The 14286-nt window shown below is 43.6% G+C and overlaps 1 protein-coding gene and 2 long non-coding RNA genes across 4 annotated transcripts in view; all 3 read right to left on the bottom strand.

The window, feature by feature from the left end:
- The window catches only part of LOC118381457 (mdm2-binding protein), a 32419-nt gene extending 19618 nt beyond the window's left edge, over nt 1-12801 (bottom strand). The window contains exons 1-6 of the mRNA XM_052512550.1: nt 12580-12801; nt 8794-8803; nt 4950-5063; nt 3229-3426; nt 1478-1568; nt 1151-1318 (exon numbers count right to left, since the gene is read on the bottom strand). Of these exons, the coding sequence (XP_052368510.1) occupies nt 1151-1318; nt 1478-1568; nt 3229-3426; nt 4950-5063; nt 8794-8803; nt 12580-12801 (803 nt within the window). The remainder of the gene's footprint in view (nt 1-1150; nt 1319-1477; nt 1569-3228; nt 3427-4949; nt 5064-8793; nt 8804-12579) is intronic.
- Nucleotides 12802-12848: 47 nt separating this feature from the next.
- LOC127926916 (uncharacterized) lies at nt 12849-13406 on the bottom strand. Of its 2 annotated transcripts, none has more exons than XR_008125430.1 (3): nt 13353-13406; nt 13074-13304; nt 12849-13001 (listed from the first exon to the last, which is right to left on the bottom strand). It is a non-coding gene; the product is annotated as an uncharacterized LOC127926916 (long non-coding RNA). The 2 variants fall into 2 exon arrangements; XR_008125431.1 differs by having other exon boundaries at nt 13374-13406.
- Nucleotides 13407-13567: 161 nt separating this feature from the next.
- The window catches only part of LOC127926917 (uncharacterized), a 1900-nt gene continuing 1181 nt past the window's right edge, over nt 13568-14286 (bottom strand). The window contains exon 3 of the long non-coding RNA XR_008125432.1: nt 13568-13677. This is a non-coding gene — a long non-coding RNA (uncharacterized LOC127926917). The remainder of the gene's footprint in view (nt 13678-14286) is intronic.

Raw genomic sequence — 14286 nt, 5'->3', positions numbered from 1 at the left:
ACCCTAGTCTCTGGACTAATAGTTACCCTAGTCTCCAGACTAACAGAGTTACCCTAGTCTCCAGACTAACAGAGTTACCCTAGTCTCCAGACTAACAGAGTTACCCTAGTCTCTGGACTAATAGAGTTACCCTAGTCTCCAGACTAACAGAGGTACCCTAGTCTCTGGACTAATAGAGTTACCCTAGTCTCCAGACTAACAGAGTTACCCTAGTCTCTGGACTAATAGAGTTACCCTAGTCTCCGGACTAACAGTTACCCTAGTCTCCAGACTAATAGAGGTACCCTAGTCTCCAGACTAATAGAGGTACCCTAGTCTCCAGACTAACAGAGGTACCCTAGTCTCCAGACTAACAGAGTTACCCTAGTCTCTGGACTAATAGAGTTACCCTAGTCTCCAGACTAATAGAGTTACCCTGACAAATAGAGTTACCCTAGTCTCTGGACTAACAGAGTTACCCTAGTCTCCAGACTAATAGAGTTACCCTAGTCTCCAGACTAACAGAGTTACCCTAGTCTCCAGACTAACAGAGTTACCCTAGTCTCCGGACTAACAGTTACCCTAGTCTCCAGACTAATAGAGGTACCCTAGTCTCCAGACTAATAGAGGTACCCTAGTCTCCAGACTAACAGAGGTACCCTAGTCTCCAGACTAACAGAGGTACCCTAGTCTCCAGACTAACAGAGGTACCCTAGTCTCCAGACTAACAGAGTTACGCTAGTCTCCAGACTAATAGAGTTACCCTGACTAACAGAGTTACCCTAGTCACCAGACTAACAGAGGTACCCTAGTCTCTGGACTAATAGAGTTACCCTAGTCTCCAGACTAACAGAGTTACCCTAGTCTCCGGACTAATAGAGTTACCCTAGTCTCCAGACTAATAGACTTACCCTAGTCTCCAGACTAATAGAGTTACCCTAGTCTCCGGACTAACAGAGTTACCCTAGTCTCCAGACTAACAGAGTTACCCTAGTCTCTGGACTAATAGAGTTACCCTAGTCTCCAGACTAACAGAGTTACCCTAGTCTCCGGACTAATAGAGTTACCCTAGTCTCCAGACTAATAGACTTACCCTAGTCTCCAGACTAATAGAGTTACCCTAGTCTCCGGACTAACAGAGTTACCCTAGTCTCCAGACTAACAGAGTTACCCTAGTCTCTGGACTAATAGAGGCTGCAGATCTCCGGTGGGCAGGCCGTCTGGTGTGAAGTGTCTAAGCAGCTCTTTGGCATCCAGCAAGGCTGGGGTGGTTCTCTGACCCTGGATGTCTTTAGGCCCCAGCAGACAGTCAGATGAGCTGCCAGACAGCAGACCAAACCTGTGAAGGGAGGAGACCAAAGATGAGATGGTTAAACGAGTCACGTGTGAGGAACCAAAGATACTGTCGGACTCTCCATTCCCATAAGCCACCTTGCTTGCTTATTGTTGACGGAAGAGAGATGTATGTACCGATGTGAAGAGCATTATTCAAGTTTACCTCAGCTTCTGACGAGTCCTCTGGAGGTTCTCATAGTTCTGCAGAACACTTCTCTCTGGCCAATCAGCATGTTGGGAGTGTTTAATGAACTCTACATTGGAATGGGAAAAGAGTCATTTTTGTTTTATCAGTCGAGGTTTCTAGAAGGAGTCAGTTTTAGAGATGGCAAATACAGTGTATTCAGAAAGTGTTCAGACACCTTGACTTTTTCCACATTTTGTTACGTTACAGCCTTATTCTAAAATTGTTTTTGTTTTTTAAAATCAATACCCATTAATGACAAAGCGAAAACAAGTAAAGATTTTTTTTGTGCCAAATGTTTAAAGAATAAAAAACAGAAATAACCGATTTACATAAGTATTCAGACCCTTTGCTATGAGACTTCGAAATTGAGTTCAGGTGTTTCCATTGTTCATCCTTGAGATTTTTCTACAACTTGATTGGAGTCCATTTGTGGTAAATTCAATTTATTGGAGATCATTTAGAAAGGCATAAACCTGTCTATATAAGGTCCCACAGTTGACAGTGCATGTCAGAGCAAAAACCAAGCCATGAGGTCAAAGGAATTGTCTGTAGAGCTCCGAGACAGGATTGTGTCGAGGCACACATCTGGGGAAGGGTACCAAAACATTTCTGCAGCACTGAAGGCCCCCAAGAACACCATGGCCTCCATCATTCTTAAATGGAAGAAGTTCGAACAACCAAGACTCTTCCTAGAGCTGGCCACCCGGCCAAAATGAGCAAGGGCCTTGGTCAGGGAGGTGACCAAGAACCCAATGGTCACTCTGACAGAGCTCCAGAGTTTCTCTGTGGAGATGGGAGAATCTTTCATAAGGACAACCATCTCCGCAGCACTCCCCCAATAAAGCCTTTATAATAATGTGGCCAAAAGGCACCTAAATGACTCTCAAACCATGAGAAACGAGATTCACTGGTCTGATGAAAACGAGATTGAACACTTTGGCCTGAATGCAAAACCTCACGTCTGGAGGAAACCTGTCACCATCCCTACAAGTGAAGCATGGTGGTGGCAGCATCATGCTGTGGGGATGTTTTTCAGAGAGGGACTGGGAGACTAGTTAGGATCGAGGGAAAGATGAACAGAGCAAAGTACAGAGAGATCCTTGATGAAATCCTGCTCCAGAGCTCTCAGGACCTCGAAGGGCGAAGGGTCACCTTCCAACAGGACAACGACTCTAAGCAAACAGCCAAGACAACGCAGGAGTGGCTTCGGGACAAGTCTCAGAATTTCCTTGAATGGCCAAGCCAGAGCCCGGACTTGAACCTGATCGAACATCTCTGGAGAGACCTGAAAATAGCTGTGCAGCGACGCTCCCCATCCAACCTGACAGAGCTTGAGAGGATCTGCAGAAAAGAATGTGAGAAACTCCCAAATACAGGTGTGCCAAGCTTGTAGCGTCATACACAAGAAGACTCCAGGCCGTAATCTCTGTCAAAGGTGCTTCAACAAAGTACTGAGTTAAGGGTCTGAATACTTACGTAAATGTGATATTTCCATTTTATTTTTTATAAATTAGCAAACATCTCTAAAACCCAGGTTTTGCTTTGTCATTATGGGGTAATGTTTGTAGATTGATGAAGGGGGCGGGGGACTATTTAATCCAATTTAGAATAAGGCTGTAACGTAACAAAATGTGAAAAAGTCAAGGGGTCTGAATACTTCCTGAATGCACTGTAAAAGTTACTGAGCTGTGTTACGGGGAGTAAGGAGGACTGGAACAGCAGAATACCTGTCGTCTTCGTAGTGAGGTTCACCTCCTCTGCTCCACAGGGCTCAACTCTGGGCAGACTGGAGGCTTTAGGCAGGGTAGAGGCTTTAGGCAGGGTAGAGTCATGCATCTTGAGGTACTGTTCTCTGGCCAGGCTGAGCAAGATCTTCAGGTCATTGACTGGTATTGAAGCCGGCTTCTCTGCCTCTTCTCTACGTCCTAGTCAATATGGAATAACGAGAGTAGTCAGTAAGTAGCCTTGTCCGAGCCAGAAGTAGTCAGTAAGTAGTCTCTGGCTACGATACAGTCCTTGATGCCAGGATGGGCCATACAGGCTGGAGACCCAGGTTTCTGTAGCGTGAGGATGCTTGATGTTATTGGGAACCACCTACCTGTTTGCTATACAGACTGACTTTAATACTGGAGGAACCACCTACCTGTCTGGCTACTATACAGACTGACTTTAATACTGGAGGAACCACCTACCTGTCTGGCTACCTGACTTTAATACTGGCTGCTACACAGACTGACTTTAATACTGGAGGAACCACCTACCTGTCTGGCTGCTACACAGACTGACTTTAATACTGGAGGAACCACCTACCTGTCTGGCTGCTACACAGACTGACTTTAATACTGGAGGAACCACCTACCTGTCTGGCTGCTACACAGACTGACTTTAATACTGGAGGAACCACCTACCTGTCTGGCTGCTACACAGACTGACTTTAATACTGGAGGAACCACCTACCTGTCTGGCTGCTACACAGACTGACTTTAATACTGGAGGAACCACCTACCTGTCTGGCTGCTACACAGACTGACTTTAATACTGGAGGAACCACCTACCTGTCTGGCTGCTACAGACTGACTTTAATACTGGAGGAACCACCTACCTGTCTGGCTGCTACACAGACTGACTTTAATACTGGAGGAACCACCTACCTGTCTGGCTGCTACACAGACTGACTTTAATACTGGAGGAACCACCTTGTAATACAGACTGACTTTAATACTGGAGGAACCACCTACCTGTCTGGCTACACAGACTGACTTTAATACTGGAGGAACCACCTACCTGTCTGGCTGCTACACAGACTGACTTTAATACTGGAGGAACCACCTACCTGACTGGCTGCTACACAGACTGACTTTAATACTGGAGGAACCACCTACCTGTCTGGCTGCTACACAGACTGACTTTAATACTGGAGGAACCACCTACCTGACTGGCTGCTACACAGACTGACTTTAATACTGGAGGAACCACCTACCTGTCTGGCTGCTACACAGACTGACTTTAATACTGGAGGAACCACCTACCTGTCTGGCTGCTACACAGACTGACTTTAATACTGGAGGAACCACCTACCTGTCTGCTACACAGACTGCTTTAACCTACTACTGCTACACAGACTGGAGGAACCACCTCCCTGTCTGGCTGCTACACAGACTGACTTGCTTTATTAAACTATGCTAGATATGTTTTTTTGTTGTCAAATAGAATGTTTTCAATAAAATAGCTGGTTAAATAAACTGCAATAAAAAAATACATTAACTAGGCTCTATTTGGTGGCAATAAAGCTCACTGCAAATGGAAACAGTGTGCCGAGTACAGACATTTTAATATATATTCTGCGTCAGACATGATTCCGCTTGAAAAATCTTTTATTTTGATTTTTTATCTCAACGATGCTTACCTGGCTAAATAAAGGATGAATAAAATATGATGTTGTACTTACTCAGGCACTCCTTTAGGACCAGAGTCTGCACCTCGGCCAACTTCCTCTCCCTCTGTAGCAGTTGGTCTCCATGGAGACAGGGCAGGGAGTACAGCCAGTCTGTAGTGGTGGAACCTGGGAGAAGAGACCAAGTGGACTGCTTTATCAATCAATTGGCTGAACCCTTCTCAATAACATCAGAGAAAAGAGAAACCCGCACACTGCTCTCGCTAGTATTACTTATTTTATTAAAGGCCCACTGCAGTCAAAATTCAGTTTTTCCTGTGTTTTGCATGATATTGTACAACAGCTGATGAAAGTAACACTGTAAAAAAATGTGATGTGTGATCCGTGATACTTCCTGATAGTTGCTGGTTGAAAATACAATCTACACAGGACCTTCTAAATCAGCAGGTTTTGCATGGGTAGAGTTTAATAAGGTTGAATAAAATAAGTGACATTAGTAAGAGCAGTGTTCAGGTTTCTCTCCCCCCCCCCTGATGTAATCACATTATTCACACCTGAAACAACAACATAACTCAGACGTGGGAGTTATATTTAGGATGTTCAATAACCTGGTAACGTGGCTTATGAGTTCAAATGAAGTTCATATGAATGGGACAACACACACGCTATCAAAGGTGCAGGGAGTTTAATACAAGCCCTGCATTAAGGAGACAGGGAGTTTAATACAAGCACACTGCATTAAGGAGACAGGGAGTACAAGCACACTGCATTAAGGAGACAGGGGAGTTTAATACAAGCACACTGCATTAAGGAGACAGGGGAGTTTAATACAAGCACACTGCATAAAGGAGACAGGGGAGTTTATTACAAGCACACTGCATTAAGGAGACAGGGAGTACAAGCACACTGCATTAAGGAGACAGGGAGTTTAATACAAGCACACTGCATTAAGGAGACAGGGGAGTACAAGCACACTGCATTAAGGAGACAGGTTTAATACAAGCACACTGTATTAAGGAGACAGGGGAGTTTAATACAAGCACACTGCATTAAGGAGACAGGGAGTACAAGCACACTGCATTAAGGAGACAGGGAGTTTAATACAAGCACACTGCATTAAGGAGACAGGGAGTTTAATACAAGCACACTGCATTAAGGAGACAGGGGAGTTTAATACAAGCACACTGCATTAAGGAGACAGGGAGTTTATTACAAGCACACTGCATTAAGGAGACAGGGGAGTTTAATACAAGCACACTGCATTAAGGAGACAGGGGAGTTTACAAAGCACACTGCATTAAGGAGACAGGGAGTACAAGCACACTGCATTAAGGAGACAGGGGAGTTTAATACAAGCACACTGCATTAAGGAGACAGGGAGTACAAGCACACTGCATTAAGGAGACAGGGGAGTTTACACAAGCACACTGTATTAAGGAGACAGGGAGTTTAATACAAGCACACTGCATTAAGGAGACAGGGAGTACAAGCACACTGCATTAAGGAGACAGGGAGTTTAATACAAGCACACTGCATTAAGGAGACAGGGGAGTTTAATACAAGCACACTGCATTAAGGAGACAGGGGAGTACAAGCACACTGCATTAAGGAGACAGGGAGTTTAATACAAGCACACTGCATTAAGGAGACAGGGAGTTTATTACAAGCACACTGCATTAAGGAGACAGGGGAGTTTAATACACTGCATTAAGGAGACAGGGAGTTTAATACAAGCATTAAGGAGACAGGGGAGTACAAGCACACTGCATTAAGGAGACAGGGGAGTTTAATACAAGCACACTGTATTAAGGAGACAGGGAGTTTAATACAAGCACACTGCATTAAGGAGACAGGGAGTTTAAGCACACTGCATTAAGGAGACAGGGGAGTTTAATACAAGCACACTGCATTAAGGAGACGGGGGAGTTTAATACAAGCACACTGCATTAAGGAAACAGGGGAGTTTAATACAAGCACACTGCATTAAGGAGACAGGGGAGTTTAATACAAGCACACTGCATTAAGGAGACAGGGGAGTTTAATACAAGCACACTGCATTAAGGAGACAGGGAGTTTAATACAAGCACACTGCATTAAGGAGACAGGGGAGTTTAATACAAGCACACTGCATTAAGGAGACAGGGGAGTTTAATACAAGCACACTGCATTAAGGAGACAGGGGAGTTTAATACAAGCACACTGCATTAAGGAGACAGGGGAGTTTAATAATACAAGCACACTGCATTAAGGAGACAGGGGAGTTTAATACAAGCACACTGCATTAAGGAGACAGGGGAGTTTAATACAAGCACACTGCATTAAGGAGACAGGGGAGTTTAATACAAGCACACTGTATTAAGGAGACAGGGAGTACAAGCACACTGCATTAAGGAGACAGGGAGTACAAGCACACTGCATTAAGGAGACAGGGAGTTTAATACAAGCACACTGCATTAAGGAGACAGGGAGTTTAATACAAGCACACTGCATTAAGGAGACAGGGAGTTTAATACAAGCACACTGCATTAAGGAGACAGGGAGTTTAATACTGCATTAAGGAGACAGGGAGTTTAATACAAGCACACTGTATTAAGGAGACAGGGAGTTTAATACTGCATTAAGGAGACAGGGAGTTTAATACAAGCACACTGCATTAAGGAGACAGGGAGTTTAATACAAGCACACTGCATTAAGGAGACAGGGAGTACAAGCACACTGCATTAAGGAGACAGGGAGTTTAAGCACACTGCATTAAGGAGACAGGGAGTTTAATACTGCATTAAGGAGACAGGGGAGTTTGAATACAAGCACACTGCATTAAGGAGACAGGGAGTTTAATACAAGCACACTGCATTAAGGAGACAGGGAGTTTAATACAAGCACACTGCATTAAGGAGACAGGGAGTTTAATACAAGCACACTGCATTAAGGAGACAGGGGAGTTTAATACAAGCACACTGCATTAAGGAGACAGGGAGTTTAATACAAGCACACTGCATTAAGGAGACAGGGAGTTTAATACAAGCACACTGCATTAAGGAGACAGGGAGTTTAATACAAGCACACTGCATTAAGGAGACAGGGAGTTTACAAGCACACTGCATTAAGGAGACAGGGGAGTACAAGCACACTGCATTAAGGAGACAGGGAGTTTAATACAAGCACACTGCATTAAGGAGACAGGGAGTTTAATACAAGCACACTGCATTAAGGAGACAGGGAGTTTAATACAAGCACACTGCATTAAGGAGACAGGGAGTTTAATACAAGCACACTGCATTAAGGAGACAGGGAGTTTAATACAAGCACACTGCATTAAGGAGACAGGGAGTTTAATACAAGCACACTGCATTAAGGAGACAGGGAGTACAAGCACACTGCATTAAGGAGACAGGGGAGTTTAATACAAGCACACTGCATTAAGGAGACAGGGAGTTTAATACAAGCACACTGCATTAAGGAGACAGGGGAGTTTAATACAAGCACACTGCATTAAGGAGACAGGGAGTTTAATACTGCATTAAGGAGACAGGGAGTTTAATACAAGCACACTGCATTAAGGAGACAGGGGAGTTTAATACTGCATTAAGGAGACAGGGAGTTTAATACTGCATTAAGGAGACAGGGAGTTTAATACAAGCACACTGCATTAAGGAGACAGGGAGTTTAATACTGCATTAAGGAGACAGGGAGTTTAATACTGCATTAAGGAGACAGGGGAGTTTAATACTGCACACTGCATTAAGGAGACAGGGAGTTTAATACAAGCACACTGCATTAAGGAGACTTTAGTTTTATTTCACACTGTATTTAACCAGGAGACAGGGGAGTTTAATACAAGTTCTCATTTTACAGACAGGGACCTTAATACAAGACAAAGCTGCAGTTCGAGACATACATACAAGCACCTGAGTTACACAGGGAGTAAAACAAACATACACACTGCATTACAGGAGAAAAAAGTTTAATACAATGTACATGCATTAAGGAGACAAGTGAGGTACAAGACACTGATTAAGGGGACACCTGAAACAAGCACACTGCATTTTAAGGAGACCTAGGATAGGATAATAATGCATTGCTTTATTTTTATTAAAATTTCACCTTTATTTAACCAGATAGACTATTGTAAAAGTTCTGTTTACACTGGATGTCATAAAGGTTCGAATGCACCACAGTAAGTTACTCTGGATAAAACAAACATCTGCTAAATGACTTAAATGTAAATGTAATAAGGGAGGTAAAGGCAAAAAAAGGCCATGGTGGCAAAGTAAATACAATATAGCAAGTAAAACACTGGAATGGTAGATTTACAATGGAAGAATGTGCAAAGTAGAAACAAAAATAATGGGGTGCAAAGGAGCTAAATAAATAAATAAATACAGTAGGGAAGAGGTAGTTGTTTGGGATAAATTATAGGTGGGCTATGTACAGGTGCAGTAATCTGTGAGCTGCTCTGACAGCTGATGCTTAAAGCTAGTGAGGGAGATAAGTGTTTCCAGTTTTATTAATCAATGAAGATTGAAAAGATGTTTAAACCACAACAATCAATCAGTCTGGCCTTCTGGGTTGACTCACCCTTTCTCAATAAATTGACACATGACTCATGATATCATATTAGGTCTACATTAATTAACATTACTTTAACTGTATAAAACTTTAATCTTATTCTTATTCATATTTTTTAAACTGCATTGTTGGTTAAGGGTCTTGTAAGTAAGCAATTCACTGTAAGGTCTACCTACACCTGTTGTATTCGGTGCATGTGACTAATAACATTTGATTTGATTCTGAAGTTCCAAGCAAACACAGCACTATTGACATGGTATCTACTTTACACTGCAGTGACTGAGGCTCGACTTAGGCCCAAATGGACCGACAGGGTATCTACTTTACACTGCAGTGACTGAGGCTCGACTTAGGCCCAAATGGACTGACAGGGTATCTACTTTACACTGCAGTGACTGAGGCTCGACTTAGGCCCAAATGGACTGACAGGGTATCTACTTTACACTGCAGTGACTGAGGCTCGACTTAGGCCCAAATGGACTGACAGGGTATCTACTTTACACTGCAGTGACTGAGGCTCGACTTAGGCCCAAATGGACTGACAGGGTATCTACTTTACACTGCAGTGACTGAGGCTCGACTTAGGCCCAAATGGACTGACAGGGTATCTACTTTACACTGCAGTGACTGAGGGCTCGACTTAGGCCCAAATGGACTGACAGGGTATCTACTTTACACTGCAGTGACTGAGGCTCGACTTAGGCCCAAATGGACTGACAGGGTAACTACTAAACACTGCAGTGACTGAGGCTCGACTTAGGCCCAAATGGACCCACAGGGTATCTACTTTACACTGCAGTGACTGAGGCTCGAAATAGGCCCAAATGGACTGACAGGGTAACTACTAAACACTGCAGTGACTGAGGCTCGACTTAGGCCCAAATGGACCGACAGGGTATCTACTTTACACTGCAGTGACTGAGGCTTGAAATAGGCCCAAATGGACTGACAGGGTAACTACTGGCAGTGACTGAGGCTTGAAATAGGCCCAAATGGACCGACAGGGTATCTTTACACTGCAGTGACTGAGGCTCGACTTCGGCCCAAATGGACTGACAGGGTTCCTACTTTACACTGCAGTGACTGAGGCTCGAGCGAGAGAGCGAGAGAGAGAGAGAGAGAGAGAGAGAGAGAGAGAGAGACTCTCTTTCAGGAGTCAAGGTTTTTCCTTAAGGTTTCTATATAATAAACTCCTACAGAGAGCGAAGGGAACAGGAAGACCTTTCAGGCACTATTGCTTCTTCCACCATTTTGTTATGTTCTCTTTGAGAATGAAAATGCCACATGAGAGTCGGTGTATAAAATAACCATTCTTACGCTTTAATCTTTGAAGGTGCTCAGAGTGAGGGTCATTAAAGTCAGAAAGAGAGGGAACAATTCTTTCACCATGTTATGTTCTCATTCAGAAAATAAATGCTACATGAAAGTTGGTGTAAAAGAAAACAAACTCTTTGTAAGTCTCTCTGGATAAGAGCCTCTGTTAACTGCATGAAATATATTTTAAAAGTACAACATCTTTCTTCTTTTGGGGCATTTCATAACGGAACAAAATGTGCTCTCTGGTTGAACGTGGAAGCCTGCATGCTTTATACTGTACAGAGTACAACAGGCTGTTACAGCATGCTCCCAGTCCACAGGGCTTAACACAGCAGGGGGAGGGGAAGAGAGGGAAGAGAGGAAAGAGAGAGAGAGAGAAAGAGAGAGAGAGAGGAAAGGGAGAGGAAAGAGAGAGAGGGGGAAGAGAGAAAGAGGAAAGAGAGAGAGGAAAGGAGGGAAGGAAGAGAAAGAGGAAAGAGAGAGAGAGGAAAAGAGAGGGAAGGAAGAGAGAAGAAAGAGAGAGGAGAGAGAGAGAGAGAGAAGAGAGAGAGAGAGAAAGAGAGAGAGAGGGAGAGAGAGAAAGAGAGAGAAAAGAGGAAAAGAGGAAGAGAGAGGGTAGAAGAGAGGGAGAGAGAGGGGTAGAGTAGAGAGAGAGAGAGAGAGAGGGAGAGAGAGATGAAAGAGAGAGAGGAAAGAGAGAGAGGAAAAGATAGAAAGAGAAAGGAGGAAAAGAGAGAGAAAGAGAGAGAGGAAGAGACAGAGGAAAAGCGAGAGGAAAGAGACAGAGGAAAGCGAGAGAGAGAAGAGACAGAGAGAAAGAAGGGAGAGAGAGAGGGAAGAGAGGAAAGAGAGAGAGGAAGAGAGAGGGAGGAGAGAGGAGAGGAGGGGAGAGAGAGAGAGAGAGAGAGGAGAGAAAGAGAGAGAGAAAGAGAGAGAGGGAAAGATAGAGAGGAAAGCAGAGAGAGAAAGAGAGAGGAAAGAGAGAGAGGGAAGAGAGAGGAGAGAGGAAAGGAAAGAGAGAGGGAAGGAAAGAGAGAGAAAGAGAGAGAAGAGGGAAGAGAGAGAGAGAGAAAAGAGAGAGAGAGAGGAAGAGAGAGAGGGAAGAGAGAGAGGAAAGAGAGAGAGGAAGAGAGAGAGAGGAAGAGAGAGAGAAAGAGAGAGAGGAAAGAGAGAAAGAGAGAGAGGAAGAGAGAGAGAGAGAGAGAAAAGAGAGAGAGGAAGAGAGAGAGACTACACTGCTGTGTCTTCTCTCTTCGTCCTCTGTTTCACTCACTTCACTGTCTGTCTCTCTTTTCTACAGGGCTTTATTATCTCTGAAAGAAGGTAGATATCCAGGAAAGAGTCAGAAGAGTAAGGGCAGGGTTCCCCAACTGGAGGCCCGCGGGTGGTTTTATTTTGGCCCCCCTTATTTCATTTAAAAAAAATGTTTGGACATAAGACTGTAAAAACACCAGTAAATCAGCTCCAAGTTATTTTAATTTGGGAAATCTGTTCCCAAGTATTGGCAGGCAGAATAGAGAGATATGTGATCTTATGCAAATGTAAGCAAGGCTAGAAATGATTATGTTTTAGTCAAATATTATATCTGTTTGGGATGCTTGCAGTCAATTTGCAGTCTACAAATCATTTGTAATTACGTTCAAAGCATCAGCTAGCTAGAGGGATTCTTCTTGTCCTTTTCAACTTTTAGACCATTCATACTGTCCGTGATATTGACAGGTAAGTCACCGATCATAATGTAAACAACATTTCATATCAGATCTTTGTTTGTTCACCATTTCTTTTTTAAGTTTCTTACCTGAAGACGACACGAATTCTCTTTCAGAAGCCCATTGACGGTTGCCGTGGCAGCGGCTCCATTGATCTGATTGGCTGAGTGTATCATGCGGGCCTTGCAGCCTCCGCCCTCTGACCCCTGGACCAACAGGAAGTAGTGTCCGCTCTCACCCTTCACCTCCACATATGGAACTATGGCAAAAACCAAATAGGTGAAAATGAGTTGAAAATAAAGAACACACATCCAGATTATATGTAGAGAAAAGCCATAGGAATGCTTAGGGACGTTTATACAGTATAACGAGTGCCTTGGTTCTCCTTGTTGCCTTGATTCTGCCTTGATAGTTCCTATACAGTTAGTTCTGTGACGGTCGATCCAGGACCAGCACTGAGCCAATCCCTTTTCTCACACACGGGCTGTAGCTGACGATCCACATACAGTACCTACGATCCACACAGTACCTACCGATCCACATACAGCATACAGTACCGATAGTACCGATCCACATACAGTACCTACCGATCCACATACAGTACCTACCGATCCACATACAGTACCTACCGATCCACATACAGTACCTACCGATCCACATACAGTACCTACCGATCCACATACAGTACCTACCGATCCACATACAGTACCTACCGATCCACATACAGTACCTACCGATCCACATACAGTACCTACCGATCCACATACAGTACCTACCGATCCACATACAGTACCTACCGATCCACATACAGTACCTACCGTACCTCCATCACATACAGTACCTACCGATCCACATACAGTACCTACCGATCCACATACAGTACCTACCGATCCACATACAGTACCTACCGATCCACATACAGTACCTACATACGTATCCACATACAGTACCTCCCACATACAGTACCTACCGATCCACATACCTACCCGATCCACATACAGTACCTCCACCATACAGTACCTCCACATACAGTACCTATCGATCCACATACAGCCGATCCACATACAGTACCTACCAGGTCTTGGGTCTCTTAGCCATGAAGTCCTTCCACTTCTGGGAGCTGAGCTGAGAGGCAGGGGTAGAGCCATGGAGCTGACCGTACAGGACAGAGAGAACAGTGCCCCTACCTGGAGTATAAACCAAATGTGTAAACCAAACACACCTCAAATCAGTATTTGACATATCTCGAGCTTGGAACTAGAAGGTTCTATGTGCAAAAAGATGATTCTGAGAGAATTTGTTTTAAAGTTCTGAATCCTAATTGGTTTGAATGGTGTCAACTATTTTTCAATGTTATTATTTTGAACGCAACAACATGTATTGGGGTATTTATACATATATATTATAGTACCATATAGGTAGTGAACAAGGCTATGTCAATAACTACATTTCCACACAAATGCAGATTGAACCTTATAGTCCCAAGTTCTCCATTTGCATTCGCCCCATGGCTATACTACTACCACTACTGTTACTACTACTACTGGTACTACTACTACTACTACTACTACTACTACTACTACTGTTACTACTGATACTACTACTACTACTACTGTTACTACTGATACTACTACTACTACTACTACTACTGCTACTACTACTACTACTACTACTACTACTACTATACTACTACTACTACTACTACTACTACTACTACTACTGATACTACTACTACTACTACTAATACTACTACTACTACTAATACTACTACTACTACTATTACTACTACTAATACT

The sequence above is a fragment of the Oncorhynchus keta genome, unplaced genomic scaffold (assembly GCF_023373465.1).
Source record: "Oncorhynchus keta strain PuntledgeMale-10-30-2019 unplaced genomic scaffold, Oket_V2 Un_contig_862_pilon_pilon, whole genome shotgun sequence".
Lineage (NCBI taxonomy): Eukaryota > Metazoa > Chordata > Actinopteri > Salmoniformes > Salmonidae > Oncorhynchus > Oncorhynchus keta.
The sequence above is the reverse complement of the archived record's forward strand: the minus strand, read 5'-3'. Positions and strand labels throughout refer to the sequence as shown.